The sequence below is a fragment of the Daphnia carinata genome, chromosome 7 (genome assembly GCF_022539665.2).
Source record: "Daphnia carinata strain CSIRO-1 chromosome 7, CSIRO_AGI_Dcar_HiC_V3, whole genome shotgun sequence".
NCBI lineage: Eukaryota > Metazoa > Arthropoda > Branchiopoda > Diplostraca > Daphniidae > Daphnia > Daphnia carinata.
Genome location: NC_081337.1, coordinates 5652660 through 5672023, shown reverse-complemented (window position 1 = coordinate 5672023; position 19364 = coordinate 5652660). Strand labels below are relative to the sequence as shown.

The 19364-nt window shown below is 40.4% G+C and overlaps 5 protein-coding genes and 2 long non-coding RNA genes across 7 annotated transcripts; 4 read left to right on the top strand and 3 right to left on the bottom strand.

Moving 5' to 3' along the window:
* The first annotated feature begins 2 nt into the window (after nt 1-2).
* Nucleotides 3-6827, top strand: LOC130699331 (anaphase-promoting complex subunit 1-like). Its single transcript, XM_057521667.2, has 11 exons — nt 3-169; nt 230-322; nt 383-951; nt 1049-1270; nt 1336-1443; nt 1552-1852; nt 1927-3893; nt 3949-4049; nt 4113-4893; nt 4959-5502; nt 5571-6827. Exons 1-11 carry the CDS (start codon nt 146-148, stop codon nt 6666-6668), a joined length of 5808 nt encoding a protein of 1935 aa, XP_057377650.1. The 5' UTR covers nt 3-145; the 3' UTR covers nt 6669-6827.
* On the bottom strand, nt 6786-8791 carry LOC130699367 (kynurenine/alpha-aminoadipate aminotransferase, mitochondrial-like). The gene is made up of 9 exons (XM_057521718.2): nt 8656-8791; nt 8429-8597; nt 8183-8372; nt 7987-8121; nt 7782-7925; nt 7544-7723; nt 7346-7472; nt 7064-7272; nt 6786-6966 (listed from the first exon to the last, which is right to left on the bottom strand). Exons 1-9 carry the CDS (start codon nt 8720-8722, stop codon nt 6907-6909), a joined length of 1281 nt encoding a protein of 426 aa, XP_057377701.1. The 5' UTR covers nt 8723-8791; the 3' UTR covers nt 6786-6906.
* Nucleotides 7156-8852, top strand: LOC130699402 (uncharacterized). Its single transcript, XR_009003427.2, has 3 exons — nt 7156-7297; nt 7494-7932; nt 7992-8852. It is a non-coding gene; the product is annotated as an uncharacterized LOC130699402 (long non-coding RNA).
* Nucleotides 8853-9035: 183 nt separating this feature from the next.
* On the bottom strand, nt 9036-10776 carry LOC130699371 (DNA excision repair protein ERCC-8-like). The gene is made up of 5 exons (XM_057521721.2): nt 10479-10776; nt 10094-10404; nt 9689-10033; nt 9508-9629; nt 9036-9439 (listed from the first exon to the last, which is right to left on the bottom strand). The coding sequence occupies exons 1-5, from the start codon at nt 10670-10672 to the stop codon at nt 9185-9187; spliced, it is 1227 nt and encodes a 408-aa protein (XP_057377704.1). The 5' UTR covers nt 10673-10776; the 3' UTR covers nt 9036-9184.
* A 75-nt stretch (nt 10777-10851) lies between these two features.
* Nucleotides 10852-13227, top strand: LOC132088130 (uncharacterized). Its single transcript, XR_009421380.1, has 3 exons — nt 10852-10866; nt 10944-13139; nt 13213-13227. It is a non-coding gene; the product is annotated as an uncharacterized LOC132088130 (long non-coding RNA).
* Nucleotides 13228-14265: 1038 nt separating this feature from the next.
* Nucleotides 14266-16220, top strand: LOC130699369 (protein DDI1 homolog 2-like). The gene is made up of 8 exons (XM_057521719.2): nt 14266-14652; nt 14726-14917; nt 14978-15232; nt 15299-15432; nt 15500-15598; nt 15673-15837; nt 15899-16006; nt 16063-16220. The coding sequence occupies exons 1-8, from the start codon at nt 14409-14411 to the stop codon at nt 16141-16143; spliced, it is 1278 nt and encodes a 425-aa protein (XP_057377702.1). The 5' UTR covers nt 14266-14408; the 3' UTR covers nt 16144-16220.
* Nucleotides 16150-19038, bottom strand: LOC130699396 (ATP-dependent RNA helicase abstrakt-like). The gene is made up of 13 exons (XM_057521752.2): nt 18899-19038; nt 18712-18834; nt 18508-18652; nt 18306-18441; nt 18024-18233; nt 17810-17943; nt 17592-17748; nt 17362-17524; nt 17135-17266; nt 16911-17079; nt 16709-16858; nt 16456-16638; nt 16150-16397 (listed from the first exon to the last, which is right to left on the bottom strand). Exons 1-13 carry the CDS (start codon nt 18929-18931, stop codon nt 16261-16263), a joined length of 1872 nt encoding a protein of 623 aa, XP_057377735.1. The 5' UTR covers nt 18932-19038; the 3' UTR covers nt 16150-16260.
* Nucleotides 19039-19364: the final 326 nt, after the last annotated feature.

The window sequence follows — 19364 nt, the reverse complement described above, 5'->3', positions numbered from 1 at the left end:
CTGTCTGCTACTTCGACGTCCTTAGTTCATATAGCTGTTAAATTTGTCATATGTTGCTGATCGTAGACTTCGTAAAACGTTTTCAAAAATTGTCACCCTGGACGTTTTACAACATTCTGCGTTGAACGGTAATTACGACGACAAAATGATTGCCGCTGGAGAACCCCAAGTATGTTCCTAAAAAATGTCAGAGGACTGAAACCGGAATAATTATTATCATGCAATTTAGGTTTACATTCCACACGGAAAGCAAATTTTGGAACAGTATGAAAATTCTTCATACCGACGTACTTCAGCCTTCAATACGTCGTTGGAATCACAAGTTTGCTTTTTAAGTTTACAGTTAAAATAAGATAACAGAAGCATCATTTTTGAAATCTAGGATGTCTATACTTTGTCAAACTTTGGCACAGAAAGTGAGGAAGAAACAGAAGTTTATATTCATGAGAATACTGTGGTTTGGTCAAGAGGTTATGGAGAAGTCTATTGGGAGCTGGTGAAAAAATACACCTGTGATGGGCCAGTTCAACAAGCCTTTTGGTTTGACTTTGACGAGAATCCAAACAGACCTTCATGTGCAAACGTCATGGCAACTGACAAACCTATTGGCCAAAAAATTCCCAGCTTGTGCATTGTGGAAAAATCAAAAGTCACAGTTTATACCAAGAACGGTGATGAATACATTTGTGCAGTACCATATGAAATTCATCGAGTGTGGCCCACACGCTTTGGCCTTATCTTCGAAAAATGCCAGACTAGTAATCCAGATATTCCCAACTGGTTTTCCTTGTATCATCCACTGGAGGAAATCGTCCCTGTTGTACTTCGTGATGGTATTGACCGAGAGCATGTAAACTTCGCCAAAGATAAAAAACTCAAGTTCATCTATACGGGTATTGACCCGTCGATTTGCGTTACCTTCAATGAAGATACAGGCTTACATTCGATCTGGTATACTTTCACCTTACGATATTCTGATAAAACTTCCATTCTTCTGAACCACAGTTAGTAATTGTTGGCCTGTTTTTTTATATATTTTCAAACGTAGGTTGATCCGTAAAGCCGAAGTAGACGAGAGCCTTTGCATAAGTGTCAGCAATAAAGGTATTTCCAATCCATCTGCCAATCAATCAGCATTCAGTGGCACATTTATTCCTTCTAATGTGGCCTCACCTTCACTTTCGAGAAGTTTTGCTTTATCACAAATCTACAACACATCTTTTCAACAGTCTCCCGCAAACTTACTAAGCGTTTTCAATACGACAACTAGGTATTAAGAATTCAGTAAAAAAAATTCACGATATGCCGACTTTTATTTTGATTTGTTTGTTGCAGAACACCCAAATTCGATCTTGATCTTTCTCATCGATTCAACACTCCGAAAGGTTCAAAAAATTACGCACCACATTTCCCGACGTCGTCTCATCCGTTTAACCAGTCCAAGTATAAAAAAAATAATAATAAATAAAAATTAATATTTCTTTGTGATTAAAAAAGGAGTTTGTATGTGTATAAGTAATGTTTAAAAAAAAATCTTATGTTGCCTTTAAGGATTTCTGGCTCTCCGTTAAGGCGGATGGGCTCCAATAGCCGTACAAGTGCCATTCTTGCTCGGACGCCTCTACCATCTCCTTCAGCTTCGTCGTTGTTCAACGAAATGGAAGTAGCAGACGACGAGGAGCCACTTTTACCTGACCTCTGTCTCCAGATATTGTGGTCAGAAGATCCCAAGAAAAGCAGCTGCTCTCAGGCCGTCAAAGCTTTCGTCGCAGTCGATTGGCTAGGCAAATCATGTGTTTGCTGGCTGATGGACGACGAAAAGACCCTTCGATGCATTGACCTAAAAGTGACGGTATTGCTGACTTTGTTTTATGTTATTTTTTAAAATTGAAATAGAACATATCTGATTAGTATTCTCATTTTTAGGAGAACAGAACCACTGGCAATCCCCTTTATATCTGTTGCGCCCAATGGACGATTCCCGCGAAAGATGCCGAATATATTCCTGGCCTTAAAGCTGTTCTCGTTCTCGATCCGGTACTATCGGACGGAAACAGCCTCACGCTCTATTCTGGTAGCACGAAACTGGCCAAAGTTCACGTTCCGAATTGCAGCCCTCCATCAGGGACAGGCATCTCTCTCTCTATACAACGATTAAGCCTGGAAGCATCTAGTATCAACAGCAAGTTCATTCCGTCAACGCCCCTCAATTCAAGCCGCCGAAGTAGCCTCATGCCTGATTTGACCTCATCGATCGTGCACGATTCAAGCGTTACTCTTAGTCCAATTCCCGCTTCGTCTCCTCCTCTTTCTTTTCGAACGCTACAGGACGCTGTGGGTCGTCAGGTGACACTAAAATGTTCCGATCGAAGTCTTTTGAGAACTTTACTACCTCCATTATGTACTTCGGCTCTTGTAGAACGTTGTTTGAGTTCTCTACGCGCCGCCCTTCCCCCTGATATTTATTTAGCTGTTGCTGCAAAATTCTATTGCGTTCGCAACGCTCCAGGTCCTGCAGATTTTTCTCCCCCAGCAGAATTTGATGCATTTCGTTCCACCCTTTTAACTTTATTGGGATTTGACGCCAAGTCGCTTGATGCATCCATTTCTTCTATTGCCAGTCCCGTCATTGAATCAAAGAAAAGTCGGACGAATTTGGAAGAAGGAGCAAATGAAGATTGGCAATACTTGGTGGAATCTCAATACGCTAAGATATTTCCCCAGCTTTTTGGATTAGACTTTTCTCGCGGATCGAATCCGATCGCACAGCAAACAGTGGTCCAAGTAAATAGCGATTCCGGCTATTTTACTTACCTCCCGCACGTTTTGCTCGTCCTACATGTTCTCTTTGAAGACTTGAAGCTGGACGCCCTGCTGTGGAATGATGCCCAACTATTGGTGACCCTCCTTATTCCATTGGCATCAGCACTTAATCTAACTCAATATTGCGATGCGTACTGGAGAGATTTCCCTCTTGTTTGGAACAGCACCAATATCAAGTTAGGTGTTGTTCATCCGTCGGATTTAGATAAACTCCAAGGAATGCTTCAACGGTTGGAAGTCCCGTGCAACATTTACAATCATCTCCTGTCACTGATGAGCAAAAAGAAGATTTGCACACCATACCCTCATGTAAAACTGGTCAATACGCGTTCCAGGGATATCATTACTCTTTTTGCCATTCTCTATGGAACAGCCGATGATCAAAACCTGGTATCCGTCCACGAATACGTCAGAGATTTTGAATGGATAGAACATTCTGGCAGAGTCTCGCTACCCTTCAACGTCGTGGTTCCATCGCAACATCGTAGACAAACAGCTTTAGTTTTAAAAATGTCTTCGTGCGGATGGACTCGGGATGATCTTAATGCTTTGCCAGCAGGAATAGGATTACCTCTACGATATGCGTTGTTCTGTTGCCAACTTGATCCACCAACAGATTGGCCTGATGAAGCCTACAAACTGATAAATCGACAAGATATGTGCCAATCACCGGCTGGATCCGCTATCCAGCCCTTGTCTTCCATTGCTCCGGAATTGAATTTAAAAATCGAAGCTCAACGAAACAAATCCGCGGGTAGTGGTGGGATCAGCAAAGAGGACTATGCAGAAGATGGGATGGAAGAAGTCATTGAATTACCTATATGGAAGCTGCTTTTTCCTCGAGACCATCGCATCCAAGAGGTCCGACGTCTTCTAGGCTCATCGCGACCCGTTGCAGTTGTGCTTCCAGCATCGCAACAACAAGGACTTAGTGAGCACGAATTAATCGAGGAAAGAGAGAAGCAATTGCTGGTTCTCTGCATTCGTGTCATGGCGATATCAGTTGGCCGCGGAATGCTTACTCTTCATACAGCTACACCTACCGTCACGGAAACATTGTCCATACCAAAGTGAGAAATGTTTTTACCTTACTTTCAGAATTATTATTAATTATTTCATTCAAAGGTTGTGTTTGACCGGCAAGACTCCTCACAATGGTGCTGCTGTAGATATGACTCACATTGACGTACCTGCCAATATGTCACTTTGGCCGCAGTTTCACAATGGTACTCAATTGAATTCATTTACATTTTTTCCAATTGACAGTATTACCTTTAAACGAAAAATAGGTGTGGCGGCCGGTTTGAGAGTGTCTCCTGGTACAAAGTATGTCGATAGTAATTGGATAAATTTGAGCCGTGGTGGCAATCGTCCTGGACAAACTGCAGCGACACCCGCGTTAGGAGAGTTAAATGCTGAGGTTGCCGGTTTCTTGCTCGGACTAGGAATCACTGGGCATTTGAATAAATTCAACGACTTAGTCATTCACGAACACTTAAACCGCGACCATGAAATGACTCAACTAGCCTTGGTGCTAGGTCTTGGCATTGGAAAGCGTGGTTCAATGGAAGCTGATACACTTCGTATTATTTCTGTGTACGTTGAGTCTCTGTCACCGGCCTCGTCGTCAAACATCAACGGTTGCGGTGGTGGCTCGATTGAAGTTCCTCAAAATGTTCGGGTAGCTGCCCTTATGTCCATTGGTTTCCTCTACCAAGGATCTGCTCACCGTTATATGACAGAAGTGCTTCTGGCCGAGATTGACCGACCACCAGGACCGGAGATGGACAATTGTGTGGACAGGGAGTCTTACTCGCTTTCAGCTGGACTTGCTCTCGGCTTAGTCACTCTAGGTCAAGGGGGCCAAATGACTGGACTTGCAGATCTCCGATTAGCAGACACACTATATCACTTCATGGTGGGCGGAACGAAGCGCAATTGTAATTCATCAAATGCGAGACCTAGAAACACGATGTCTTCAGCCAGCTATCAAATTCGCGAAGGTAATACGGTCAACGTGGATGTCACTGCTCCCGGAGCTATTCTTGCTCTCGGGCTTATGTTCCATCGGTGAGCTTAGCATAGTTAAAAAACCTTTTACTTTTGAAATTAAATTAGCATAACATCATTTTTAGGACAAATAATGCAGCCGCAGCAAAGTGGATGGAAGCCCCTGATTCGCAACAATTACTCGACTCGATACGCCCTGATTTTCTTCTTTTACGCACACTAGCGCGTGGATTGATATTATGGGATGACGTAATGCCAACTCGAGATTGGGTGGAGTCTAATGTTCCTCCTAATATTCGACGCTATTCCCTGCGCAATCCGGGCGATCCAGATAGCCAGTCACAACAAGTCGATTACGAGACGATGAATCAAGCCTTTTACAACATAATGGCTGGTTCATGTTTTGTTCTCGGTTTAAAGTTTGCCGGATCCGCTAACGCAGACGCCTTCAATACTCTCTATCGATATTCTAAAGTATTAATTTCGCTATCGGGGCGCTCCGTGGCTGAGTGGGCCGGTAAATCGACACTCGAAGCCTGCCTCAACACACTCGTCTTGTCCCTTTCCATGGTCATGGCAGGAACAGGAGATTTACAGGTTGTCAGGTTATGTCGTCATCTTCGCATGAGGAGTGGGACGTTCAGCAATGTCGTTACGTATGGATCTCATGTAAGTGTATTGTGTTAAACTTGATAGTGTTACAACTGTTTTTAGAATTTTATTTGGTTAATTTACAGATGGCGACACATATGGCTCTAGGTTTCTTGTATCTTGGAGGCGGGCGATTGTCTCTTAGCACATCTCCGGAAGCGATTGCTGCATTAGTTTGCGCTTGTTACCCAAAATACCCAACTCATTCCAACGACAATCGCTATCACCTGCAAGCGCTTCGACACTTGTACGTTTTAGCTACGGAACCACGATTGCTAATGCCGATAGAAATCCCGAATATGCAACCATGCTATACAACTTTGCAAGTGGTCTTCAACAACGCGGATAGCTCATCATTCCAGTTACGGGCTCCATGTCTTTTGCCTGAATTACGTTTTCTCCAGCGTGTCCAGCTGTTCGACCCTCGTTATCGCACAATTGTCTTTGATCGACAGCATAACTGGAATAAGCTGAAATGTATTCTTCAAGGCAAAGATCATCTTATCGTCCAGCGCAAGGCGGGATGTTTGTCCTACGCGGAAGATCCTACTGGATTAGCATCATTGGCCACGCCTACTCTTTCTGCTTGGGCTATCCGTGCTTCTACAGTGGCGAATTTTACCACAGACAAGTTTGTTGTATTCCTTTGTCGCCATTTCCTCGGTGCTCCAGAGCAAGGACAGACGGATATTCTTATCAAGCAGGAATGTAAACCATTAGACACGCAACTTCGGCTGCTCAGTCTCGTTCTGAATGATTGCGTTGTTAATGAAAAGACAGAAATGGTTAAGCCGTGGTTGCAGCTTCTACACAAATCTGGTCAACGCGACTCGTCTACTCTGCCTCTGTGGCAGCTCAAGTTTCTTATCAACTTCCCTGTGAATAGTTCGCCCTCTCCCAAGTCGACACCATTCATTGATCCCGAAATGGTATTGGCTCTTCGACACGAACTCGAGTCGAGCTGGGATCATATTGATGCGGAACTGCGTACTAGCCTCCATAATTACTTCGCGGGAAAAGACACTCCGCGTGAGCGTTCGCAGTCGATGAATTTGGCTAATCTGGCTGTGTTTTATGACCTTCCTTTGCCTTTGCCTAAAATAGCAGCTGATCCTGTTTCGCTACTGATTCAGTCGGGGGATCAAAAGTTAGCTGCCCGTTTAGCCATTCTTCTTCACCTGTGATGGTAAAATCTCTCGGGTCAATTTATAAAATAAATTATTCTAGGCTGTTTAGAACATCATTTGTTACATTAGGGAATACGATGTGTCCAATTCGCGAAAAAAAAACATTTCGTTACGTAATCCTTTAACTACCTTTCAATTTCCCTTTGCTTGTTCACTACCAAAAATGGTATGTTACATTGATTGTGCATGTTAATATCATAAATCTTACTGTCTGTTTTGCTCTCACGTAATGTAATCAGACTTTCTTGGTCAATTCGATTTCTTCGCGTATGAGCTGCGCCAAGTTGCGGAATCCCTAAATGAAAACAAAAAAAAACTATTAATTGTTTGTTTTCTTACGTTGAAATTTCAGTTATCATGTAACGCCGATGCTTCTTAAAGTAACCACGTACTCGATCAATATTTTCCGGAGAGGCGAGAGAAAAGGACGCTCTCATATAGGGACATGGCTGGGATGGATCTGTCATGAACTCGCGACCAGGTAATAAAATTACATCTTTTTTCAGGGCTCGGTCCATAATCATTGGTCGTGTGTCACTGACTCCCAAGCATTTAATCCAAAGAAACATCCCTCCTTGCGGAACATTCCACTCGGCAAGTCCTAAGCGAAAAAGGATAATTTACAGGTAAGCATGCACGACGTTTACTCGATACATAAACTTGTTAATTCTTACCTGTCAAATGGGTTTCTGCGGCCTTTAGCATAATTTCCCGTTGCTGAAAATAGAATTTTTGTACACGATCAACATGTCCCAGAAAACCTTCATGTCCCCATTGTTTCAGCAGCTCTGATACTAAAACCTTTTCGTTTGTTTTTCGAAGTTGGCAATTACCACTGGGTTCCTGATAACGAAAGTTAAACGAGTAAATACCTGGGACAGGGATGAAGCATGAAGAACTGAGACTTGCATGTGGTACGTAATTGGTTCGACTAATTCGCGGGGACCTGTGACGTACCCAAGGCGAATGCCAGAGCTCAATACTTTGGAAAGAGAATCGAATCGAATGACTCGACCGTCAGTGTCTAGTGAAAGGAAACTTGGAGTCCGTTCCTGCAGATGAGTTTGGTTTACCAAGCTAATTTTACATCAAAGCAGGTGTTTCAAGTACCTTGTCAAACTGTAAAAAGTAATAAGGATCATCCTCAAAGATAATTAAATCAAAATCTTTGGCTATCTGATAGATCTCTTGTCGTCTGCTCAACGGAATAGAAACGCCTGTTGGATTGGCTCCAGCTGGATTAACGTACAACACCTATACAGTAAGTAGACTTGTATAAGATAATGGACATCCCTCCAAAAAATATGTTACATACTTTAGGAACATCAGACTTGGAGGATTGGGTGTCTTCCGATTTCCATTTGCTTTCTAAAGAGCGCCTTAATTCCTCGGGTATCAATCCGTTTGCATCGCACTGCACTGGGATGTACTGTGGTTTGTAAGGGTTTAGCTGCGATATCGTAAAACATCAGTTAATGAATGCAGTTTCTATTTGTTTGTACAAGACTTACAATTGCAAGAGTTCCAGCGTACACAGGTTCTTGAACAATGACATGATCATTTAAGTTCATCATCATCTCAAAAGCTTTACACAGCCCATCTTGACTTCCATTAGTAATAAGAACTTCTGTATTTGTCCAACAAGGTGGGCTGTGAAGCTTTTGCTGCATTTCTTTTAGTTGTGCCAATAGTGGACCATACCTGATTTTTCAACAAAATTTGATTTCTGAAAAGCATCAGAAATTAAGTTTTTTTACCCCTGAGTTGGCCCATATTGTAATGCGTCATTTATTGTCTTCCCTTCGAGCTGTATTGTGCTACCATCTCTTAAATTAATTGAGGCACCCTGAAAAGGAAACATACTTGGGTTGGGAACTCCACTTGCCAAAAATACCAGGTCAGGAGATCCTTGGGTCAGTAGCTTAGCTATTATGCCAGCAATTAGTTTTACCGTTGCAATTACAAAAGAACTGCTTAACAATACTCATTTCTCGGATAGGCGATGGTTTTCGAGCTGCGGACAATCCATTAATGAATCTGGTGTAATTCATTGTTGTTATAACTAGTATTGTATGGCGATAAAAATGTTTCACACTAACTATGCACTGTTGCACTGCTGGAGCTACTGCCAAATTCAGAGCGGGACCTAAACTGCAATTTCATTTGGCAGCCTTCCTAAAAGCAACGAACTCGTAAACCTTCTTAGCCATGTAATATTTTTTGTTTTTGTTTTACGTCGTCTGCTAACCTTCTGTGTTTTCGTGTGGTTCAGCCATTCCTGCTTAGCCATCTGCGCACTGGCAGGAAGAAAATTGACAATGGATTTGTGCGTTCATTGGTGCTTTCCAACAACAAGTTACACACTTTCTTTTAAATACACAAGAATAATTTTATTTGCTTTCCCAAGTGATACGTTATATTACATGCCATGACGATAGGAGGAGCCGGCGAACTAATTTCCAAACCGATAAGTTGTCCACAACATTTATCTTGAAAATGGTTCCATGATTACATCATCCTTCATCACTACTCCAAGCGTCTTCCATAAGAGTTCTTCTTGGCATTAAACTCCTAGATCCGAATCCAACTTCCCTATTAACTGGATCTTCCCGTATTTTCTCTGCTGCTTCTGGTGCCCAAACCAAAATGTTACGATCGTTGCTACCACTGTAGAGTGTATGCAGGTTTTCGTTGTAAGCACAACAGGTGACTGTATTGTAATGGCCCAATAATGCAGCTCGTTTGGTACCTGTTGTTAACTCGTAGACCTATCAAACGATTAATGTAAGTATAAACAAGCGACAAGAGTTCGTTGCAGATTTTCTAGTAAATGTACCAGAATATTTCCCTGAGAGGGCACAAAAACCATTTGTGGCTCCGTGTCTGATGAGATGTCGAACCGCGTTCCTTTCTTACTCTCCATAAGGATCTTGCCATAGTTGATCATCTCGTTACGCCCTAATGAAGATTAAGTTTAGGTACCTCCATGGACTGGATTCAAGAGATAACAAGCTAACCTGTTTCACTGTTCCATAGACGCATTCGGCTATCTGTTCCAACAGAAATTAGAAAAAGGCCATCGCTGGTGAAGGACAAACCATGCACATAGCCATTGTGTGCTGTGGTCTTCTCAACGTTAGCGTGATTTCTTCCATTGTCCTGATCCATGGAAAACAGACAACTTCTCGAGGCTCTCACGTCCCACATTAAAAGTCGATTATCCATCGAACCAGAAGCAAGCTGGAACTCTTGCATCGGTGACCACTTAACGGTTAATACTGACGAACTGTGGCTTCTCAACTCGTGGGTGGTTGACCCACTCCGTAGATCAGCCAAAAACACTTGGTTTGCTGTGCTTGCCACTATTTAAGAGGGAGTATAAGATGTTTTGTAGATCCAACATATTAAGCTTCAAGATTTACCAGCCACCAAGTTGTGTTGAGTTGCATTGGGAGACATATGATGATGGTATATTTTACCATTGATGATGACAACATCAGCTGGGATTTGTGCATTGGCATCCCACATTTTCAGAATTTTATCCATTCCACTACTGAGAAACATTCCTGTATCTAAAGGATACCACTGGACACATTCAACACTGTATTTGTGGCAGTGGCGATTGCTTTGCCTGTCAATCTTGCACACACTTTTACAGGTATACTGTACATTACCAGTAAGATTAAGGACATCATGAATGTGAATGCTTCCATCAGCTCCACCAGAAAGCAAGCTGAATAATAAAAGATAATAATGTGAAGTATGTTCTATTATTGCAACCAAGATGAATATAGTGTCATTAATTACTATCTTCCTTCTACTTTGTCCAGATCTATTGTGTTGATCCCTGCAGAATGAGAGTTTTCAACTTCTTGAAAGTTACTGAGACACAATGTAGAGACTCTCTTGGTTGCCTGGTTCGACCGAAATTTCCTGGCATCAATCAATCCGGTTTTCAAGTTACAAATAGCGTTTACATCATTCATTTTTTTAACTGTCATCCAGTTATTTTGTTTAAAAAACTCATAATTTGGTAGACAAAGACAACAGCTACTGCAATGTTGTCAGCATTGTTTGCTAAACTTGTTTACAAATGTGGTGTTGTCTGCTAAGTTTGGTAAAATTGAAAGTTGAAACCATGTCCATATCATGGCAGTTCGATGTATTGGAACGGTATTCAAGAGAAATGGAATAGGTACGCCAGTGTCTTTATTATTCTTGCAATTTTGGTAATATTTTATTTTACTAAATATTTTCATATCCATGTTTTAGCAGGTAATAGTTTTGCTACTTCAAATATGGCATCTTATTCCCATAAGGATGGGAAAGATAAAGTCTATGTTTGTTGGGGAAGATTAGGCGCATCCGGGTACGTTGTAGGGCCAATCGCATTCTAGTCAAAATCAAATTAAAACATATAAAAATTGTTTTGAAGACTAAGAAATTTAACTTACGGCTGATGTTAGAGTTGAATGCCAGGCTAGCTGGGCAGTAGTAAGTGACAATCTTTCCGTTAACACATCTGTAATATTTGCTGCAGTTGGCTGGGTCTGCATAGAATGTTCCTTCGCTTGTACAGGCCACTTCAAAGTAAAACATTATAATGGAAATCTAAATCCAAAAGTCATATGCTCCAGGAAGTTATTTACTAGCTTTTGTCGTCGTAATCGGATACGGTGTTGGGGTTGGAGCTGGCGTTGACGTATTAAAAGGTCGTCCTTCTAACGTTGCAGTAATGGCCTTTGAAAATGGTCTGCAAAACAAAGCAAATACGTTTTTTGGCACACCTAACATCAGTTTAACTATACCATAACGTACCGTGGTCCCATATTACAGAACCCGTTAAAGTCATCCAAGGTGAGTTCCCAGAACATAATGCCTCCGAGACCCTTATTCATAGCGTATTTCACCTTAGTGATAGTCATGTCAATGTCATCCCATGAAACCCATGTTGTACCACTGTAGGCATAAGGACCCATTTTGCCAGTTGCATCGGTAACCACTGTCCATCCGCTCTGTTGATTCAAGCACACTTCGTACAGAGAAAGGAATCCATCTTGTCCAGTATACGGTCCAAGAGGACCAGCACCGATAGCCGGAGACAAGAGAGCCGTTTGTGTTGCATCAGCCAACCTGTAACTTCGACCGTAGCTGGGCAATCCGAAGATCAACTTCTGAGCAGGCATGCCTTGCGCTAACCAATAGTCGAGTGACTCAGATATAATAACCGCCTCTTTTCCTTCTTCAAAGCTACGTCGGAAAAGGGGTGCGTGATGATCTACTTGGTTTTCCCAAGCCCCATGTATGTCTATGAAGGAAAAGAACAGCCTTCTTTGTGGTGCATTTCTAATGGTATTTATGCAAGATCTTATTATTACCGTATGCCATGAAATTGACAAAATCTACTGTGGCGGCTAGCCCTGGAATATCATAGCTGACTTCAGCTCGTTGGATACTGCAAGATGGTGCCATGGTTAACAGTAAGTTGTATGGTTTGAAAGCATCCCGAAGCATAGCGAGGAGTGTAATAAAGTTCTGTTTGTCTTCAGGTTTTCCCGGATCTCCAGGATACTCCCAGTCGAAATCAAGACCATCAAAGTTATACTGAACGGGCAGTTTAACGTTAACGAGTACTTCAATATTGCGTAAGTTATTTTTTTTTTACCTGACGAACAAAAGCAAGAGCTTTTGTTACAAAATTTCTCATCTTCACTGGATCAGAAACTAATTCTGAATATTGAGTAGTAAATGCCGAGTCATTCCAGCCACCAAGCGCAATCAGTGTTTTAAGGTTAGGATTTCGTTGTTTTAAGGCCGTGAATTTTTGGTAACCACCAAGATCAATGTCTACGTAGGAATCGTAGACGACCATTTCGTAGGTCACCTTGTCAAGAACAGCAAACGCATAGATCATGTGCGTGCATTCAAACGGATCTAACTTATCCACGCCGTACTGTCCAGCCCCTAGTTTAAATGTTATTGTACGACGTTAATCACATCAATAGGATCAAGGATCTCCCGTACACTTACCTGCGCGGTAATAGGGCCAGTTAGCAAAGTAACAAACTTTTTTGTAGTTCCCCTGTGCGTTCACCAAGGTAACTATTAAGGTAAGCGCCAATAAGGCGACGATTTTCATCTTTTCAAGTTTTACTCGTTAAAAAAATGCAAGAAGTTGCCAAGCAAGACCTTTTCTTGACTAAACTGAAATTGCTCTAATTTTTAACGGACCGAACAGCTTTATAGGCATGCACAGAGGTGGGACTACAACGTGAAGATTATAAACAGAGCAGTTCGATGAAGAAACATGTTCTTAGTGGTAATCCTGTTGAGCTGATAATGCATATGCGTTACATTTTACGATCTCACAGAGTTGATTTCTTTCAGCTGTATATCACTTCACTCCTGATAATGTTCAGGTACCTGAATACTATTGTAATGGCATGTTTCTGACTTCACAAATATTTGGTAAGGAACATAAATATTTTTGTTAAATTCTCTTGTACTTCATGTTTGCAAAACCTGCCCTTTCATTTTTCAGAGTATAATGCCTTGCTTTTGGTTATGACCGTCTTTCATTGGTACTTAGTGTTCAATTAGTAGGCCGTAGAAATTTTTCCGATAACAAAGAAAGCTGAATGTAATTTATTACAAACTGCTCGTGAGACAAACAAAGTATAAGCCTTTGCGCAAGACTCGGCTGCCCTTAAAGCTCTAGATCTATGACACTGAAAACTCAAAATGAGGTACTATCTTTCACGGTTTCCATCGGGTGCAAAGTGTACTATTGTTATCTATCTTTTTGTTTTCTGGCATTTTACCGCTTTGGATTCCGAGGCTAGAGACGCAAAGCAGCACAAACAAATTCGTTCCTTCTCGGACCTTCGTGAACTTTTGAGCCTTGTCAACCAAAGGGCCAGAGCTTTGCTTGGATATTTGTTTTTTGAAACCCATTAGGCAATCTCAAAATTTCTAATTGCTTATCTTTTGATTAACGTAGAGCCAATCCAAATTGCTGCTAGAGCGTCGCGTACACAAACCGGAATTCTAAATGATGCATTGTTGCAATTGTCTAAACAGAAGAATAATGATTGTTGTAAGATTAGGGTTGTTTGGTGTTGTTGTGAAGGTTTGAAAATCGGATAAACTAACGTAAAGATAAGATTGTAATGTTTTTAGTTCATAGATAATTTAATAAACAACGCAAATAATAATTCAAAATACATGTTAAAATCCTAGAATCAAAGCTTCAGAAAATAATACCGAAATCGGGTTCAGTCGCAATGCCTTTTTGCAAGAGTAACATTTAATTTAGCAAAAACTGAAGTCTAAATTATGGATTTCATTCCTCAGTGTTTAACATTCGCAATTGTGCTGGATCTTTTAATAAAATGACTCACATCTTACAGTTAAGCTTTCCGACATCGTTATTTTAAGTCCTGCCTAAATGATCTGACAAACCGAAACGCAAAACAATGTTGGTCAAATCAAATCGAATTGCAGTATTGCACCACGATTTATCGCAGCTGAAGATTTGGCAGCCAGGCACGTCCGCCTCACAAAATAACATTTTGTGTGTGTAGTTGTTGCAGTCGAAGCTTTGCATAGTAGGCAATATTGAATTTCTACGTCAAAGAATCGGCTCTGAAAATTATATTTGGTTACTTTGACATAAATCCATTCGTAGAAGCTTTTATTTTTGAATTCGAATTTTTCTGCTATTCAGTTTTAAAGAAAATGCGTATCACGGTTACTACGCTTTCTGATGACATATTTAACCTCGATGTTTCAGAAGATTTGGAACTAGAGAATTTTAAAGCATTTTGTGAAGTTGAATCTGGTATTCCTGCTGTAGAAATACGCTTAGTTTACAATGGGAAAGTTATGGAAGATGGATCTAAAAGCTTAAAGAATCATGGCTTGAAAGAGGGTGATGTCATTGTCATACAGAGACAAAAAATTACCACCGGTCATCAACAAGGCTTGTTTGTTTTCATATTTTTTGCTGTAGAAGAAGTGTGCTCCCGCTCTTACAATTTTCTTTTTCACTACAGAGCCTCCACTGAATTTGGATTTCAGTGCAATACAGGTACCATCATCTTCGAGAGGCAATAGAAATACCAATCGAGGTAATGAAAATGACCCTGTCTTCATCCGAGACATGTTTCTAGCCAACCCTGATCAACTTGCTCTATTGAAACAAAATAACCCTCGCCTTGCTGATGCACTACTGTCTGGAGATTTAGGTTTGAACTTCAAAAATTTATGTTTTGTCCTGACGCTTTAACAGGTTGTTTATTTTTTAGCCCGTTTTACTACGGTACTACGTGAACAAGAAGCGGTGAGAGCAGAACGGGAAAGACTACGAAACCTGATGTCCCGCGCTGATCCTTTCGATGCTGAAGCACAACGGCTGATTGCCGATGAAATTCGCCAGAAAAATATCGAAGCCAATATGGAAGCAGCTATCGAATATCATCCCGAGTCGTTTGGCACAGTTGTTATGCTTTATATAAATTGCGTAGTCAATGGACACCCGGTTAAAGCTTTCATTGATTCTGGTACAGCTTGTATCCTGTACTTCAAGTGGAATGTGAATTAAATCTGTGGTTTCCATGTTATACTAGGAGCTCAAACCACCATCATGTCATCAGCCTGTGCCCTGAAATGCGACATCCATCGTTTAGTCGATAGCAGGTGGGCTGGAATTGCCAAAGGCGTAGGAATCCAACGTATTGTCGGGCGCATCCACATGGTTCAGGTACCAAAGAATCCACGACCGAGTAGTTCTTTAATTTTCAGATAGCATAATCGATTAATTTAACTAGATTCAAATCGGAGATGATTTTTTACCCACCTCGTTTTCAATTTTGGAGGAACAACCTATGGACATGCTACTAGGATTAGATATGCTTAAACGCCATCAAGTAATGTCAAGTTTTGACAGGCTTGTGTAATTAGGATTTCTGTAAAACTTGTGATTGTTTATTCCTATTTTTAGTGTCTAATAGATTTGAAACGTAACCTTTTGGTCATTGGAACTACCGGAACTGAAACCCCTTTTTTGTCCGAAAATGAGCTTCCTGACTGTGCCCGATTGTCTGGTCCACGATCTGAAGTCGAGTCGTCATCAGCTGTCGAAATGGAAGATCATGAACTCGCAAAGGTTATTATTCCTATATTTAAAGGACACGAAATATTCTAGAGCTTTATATTTTTTTTATCAGGCCCTTCAAGAGTCAGCAACTCCTGATCCAAGTACTCAACATCCAACCGAAAAGTTCACTGAGAAACAAATTCAAGAGTTGGTATCCATGGGTTTTCAACGTACACAGGTATTATCCTCTCCATTCAAATTGGAGTTTTCTGTCTACAATGTAACAAAGTTTAGGTAGTTGAAGAATTGAGAAGATTTGATGGGGATGCTACTCAGGCTACTGCCGCACTTTTTGCAAAATCTCTCAAATTTTAAGTTATTTCGTCAATATGTATTTTCAATATTTTCCCCTTCTTTCGACACGATACAACATATCGGGATTTTCACAGTAATCTTGCATTCAAACGCATCTCATTACGTGGATTGTTGGTGTTAGTAGTCGGCTGCTGAGTAAGACAAGTAATCTTTGCGACCAACAGCAGAGACTTGTTTGTTGCTTTCGGCTTCCAATTTGGGACACTGCGTAATACGATGACCAAGTCCACCGCAATAACTGCAACCTTTGTCGCCTGGAAACGAAAAGCAACATTTTAGAAAACATCCAGTTTAAAAACCACTAATAATTACCTCCAAGATCCTGGAAAACTTCAGTTTCTGATTGCAGCGTCGCCAAAAACGGAGGAACTTCCTGCTTTGCCTCGATAAGTAAGTGTTTGAGATCAAGTAAAACGGACTCTTCGTTCGATTTGTTGATGAAAGTTGTCGCTTGTCCTTTGTTACCTGAACGACCAGTACGTCCTATTCGATGCACTGAAATATTCAGGATGTAAAACGGACGATAAAATGGATGTAAATGACAACCAGTTATCTTTAGAAATACCATAATTCTCAATGTCATCGGGCATATCATAATTTATAACATGTTGAATGTTTACGAAATCTAACCCCTTAGAAGCAACATCCGTAGCAACTAACACATCCTTTATTCCTTGTCTAAAGGCGTCGACAGCGCGAGATCGCTCTTCCTGATCTAAATTTAAAGGATTAAATCAAGATCAAGATTTTGTGATTGCTTGCAATACCTTTGCTTCCGTGAATAGCTACGGCTTCAATGCCCTTCAATAACAAATACTCGTGTATAGCATCCACATCTTGCTTCTTTTCGGCGAAAATCAACACAGGTGGTTGAGTCTTTTGAATGCACTCTAACAAGTGAACGATTTTCGCCTCCTGATTTACGTACTCAACTTCCTAAGCAAAAAGAATGAATTCGAAGCACGTTACAATGCACAAACATTATACGTACTTGAATGACGTTCATGCTAGCCGCTCCTGCTCTCCCAACGTTAATAGTTATAGGCTTGACTAACGCCGAACGAGCAAAATTCTGGATTTTCTTGGGCATAGTAGCACTGAACAACAAAGTTTGCCGTTGACCCTATTTTAATGTTTTTTTTTTTTAGTAAAAGCGAGTAGTTTCAGTAATCTCACGTCCCCACCCCTTAAAAAAATCAAAATACTGTAAGTAATTACCTTGAAGTAGGAAAAAATTGTACGAATATCTTCTTCGAATCCCATGTCAATCATGCGATCTGCTTCATCCATACATAGATATCGGCATACGTCTAATTTGATCATTTTCTTATCAAGCATATCCATTAGGCGACCCGGTGTGGCAACTATGATATGTACTCCTCTTTAGATAGAAATGTTTTCGTTCAGTAAGCTGTTAAACTGTTAAGTACTATATGCTAAACTTTAACCTGTTTATGATTTCTAGGGATTGGTTGACCGGTGTTCCGCCAATAATCAAACATGACTTTATTCTAGGCATACCTTGCTGTACCAGACATTCGGCAAAATGTTCTACGGTTTCAAGAATTTGTTTTGCCAACTCACGAGATGGGCACACTATCAACCCTGCAATCGAAAGACCTGATTATACATAATTCGAGTTTTGCCAACTATAAGAACAACGTACCAAAAGGACCTTCGTTAGGCAAAAAAGGCATTTTTAGTTCTTGTTCCAAACTGAAAACCACTATAGGTAATACGAACACAAGGGTTTTTCCACTACCGGTAAAGGCTATACCAATCATGTCTCTGCCACTCAACCTAGAAAATATCAAAGTATGTTTTGTTTGTTTGTTTTTTTCAATGAGACAGGAAAATTTTTTAAAAAGCGTTCAACTCACACAGTTGGCAATCCTTGGATTTGAATTGGAGAAGGATGTTTGATTCCTTTTTTCTGTAGCCCAACTAAAATTCCCTTGGGAAACTTCATGGCATTAAATGATGGTATAGGAAGAGGTACATCATCACCTTCAACGGTAATGCATAACTTCCCTCTGAGTATATCAGGGTAATCTCTTGGCATGTTCAAAATACATCTCGGAGGTGTCCAGCTGATCAGTTATTCCATTAAATAATAATTATTATAATTTTTTTATGTTCAAGTGTATTAGATAAGTTTTTACCTGGTTTTAATAGGATCTTCATATTGAATGCCTCTAGCCAATTCAGAAACACCCATCAAAGCTTTTTTCTCTGCAATGCTCTCAAGGATTTTTTCTTCTTCTTTGAGTTGTTTCTCAATGGCACTCTCCTTTTTTGCTAAAAGACACACACAACAGGTTATCTAAAATATATATTTAAGTGCAATAAATTTTTCAATTGTACCTTGAGCAACTTTTTTTAGTTCTGTGTGTTGACTAAGTAAACTTATATTGGATTTTCTAGCTACAGTTTGCAAATCCTCTTCTTCTTCTTCATTGCCCTCATTTTCACTGGATGATTTGGCTTTAAGATCGGCATCAGCCTTAACCTTATAAACTCAAAGATGTCAGGTTATTAAGAACAATATACAAATAAGTCAACATATACCTGGGAAATCCTCCCCAATTTTGTCAATTTTTGCTTTTTTCTCTCTTTAACTGGAACATAAGGGACGTAATCGTCATCCTCAGGTGGACTCTCTTCTTTTGTTTCTTCGTCTCTCTTGTACCTCTTATGATCAACATATTCAACGTTATCTAAAAATTCTACTTCCTGTGCTCCAAATTTCTTTTACCTTTAAACTGCGTTTCGAAGATTCTGATTCCATTGTAAAGTGTGCACAAACTAATTCAGATACGTACAAATACGAAAGTTGTTGTGGGTCGTGGCAGCGCTGCCAAAGTACTGTTTAAGAGTTATTAAACTTTATGTTATTGAAATCTATGAGTATTAATACTAGGTGTATCATTCAAACGGATTTTTTAAATTTTTTGGCTACTTGTGGTTTTTTGGGAAATGCAAAGATAAATTATTCACACGACTCTAGCCCGCCGGACCACTGTGCATCGTTCATCGTTGCATTATTGTTGAAAGTAGTGTCAACAGTGAATCCTTATACAAGAATTAGGAATGGCGTCTTGTAATAAATATACACGAGGTACTTTTTTACTTATTTAACGATTGCATGGCTCCTAAGGGTTTCTTAGGCTTCATGTGTGCTAGTTAGATATAAGTTTTATTTTATGTTATGAATCTATGAT

Excerpts from the sequence above, each read along its gene's own strand:
- LOC130699331 (XM_057521667.2), top strand. The coding sequence starts at position 146 with ATGATTGCCGCTGGAGAACCCCAA. Across the intron at positions 323-382 it reads ATACGTCGTTGGAATCACAA|GATGTCTATACTTTGTCAAA; the intron begins GTTTGCTTTTTA and ends TTTGAAATCTAG. Across the intron at positions 1,444-1,551 it reads CATCCGTTTAACCAGTCCAA|GATTTCTGGCTCTCCGTTAA; the intron begins GTATAAAAAAAA and ends GTTGCCTTTAAG.
- LOC130699367 (XM_057521718.2), bottom strand. The coding sequence starts at position 8,722 with ATGAATTACACCAGATTCATTAATGGATTGTCCGCAGCTCGAAAACCA. Across the intron at positions 8,598-8,655 it reads ATCGCCTATCCGAGAAATGA|CTAAGCTACTGACCCAAGGA; the intron begins GTATTGTTAAGC and ends CTGGCATAATAG. Across the intron at positions 8,122-8,182 it reads ACGCTGGAACTCTTGCAATT|CTAAACCCTTACAAACCACA; the intron begins GTAAGTCTTGTA and ends ACGATATCGCAG.
- LOC130699371 (XM_057521721.2), bottom strand. The coding sequence starts at position 10,672 with ATGACAGTTAAAAAAATGAATGATGTAAACGCTATTTGTAACTTGAAA. Across the intron at positions 10,405-10,478 it reads GACAAAGTAGAAGGAAGATA|CTTGCTTTCTGGTGGAGCTG; the intron begins GTAATTAATGAC and ends TTTATTATTCAG. Across the intron at positions 9,630-9,688 it reads TCTATGGAACAGTGAAACAG|GGCGTAACGAGATGATCAAC; the intron begins GTTAGCTTGTTA and ends AATCTTCATTAG.
- LOC130699369 (XM_057521719.2), top strand. The coding sequence starts at position 14,409 with ATGCGTATCACGGTTACTACGCTTTCTGATGACATATTTAACCTCGAT. Across the intron at positions 15,433-15,499 it reads GGCGCATCCACATGGTTCAG|ATTCAAATCGGAGATGATTT; the intron begins GTACCAAAGAAT and ends TAATTTAACTAG. Across the intron at positions 15,599-15,672 it reads ATATGCTTAAACGCCATCAA|TGTCTAATAGATTTGAAACG; the intron begins GTAATGTCAAGT and ends TCCTATTTTTAG.
- LOC130699396 (XM_057521752.2), bottom strand. The coding sequence starts at position 18,931 with ATGGAATCAGAATCTTCGAAACGCAGTTTAAAG. Across the intron at positions 18,653-18,711 it reads AATTGGGGAGGATTTCCCAG|GTTAAGGCTGATGCCGATCT; the intron begins GTATATGTTGAC and ends TGAGTTTATAAG. Across the intron at positions 16,859-16,910 it reads AGCTATTCACGGAAGCAAAG|ATCAGGAAGAGCGATCTCGC; the intron begins GTATTGCAAGCA and ends CTTTAAATTTAG.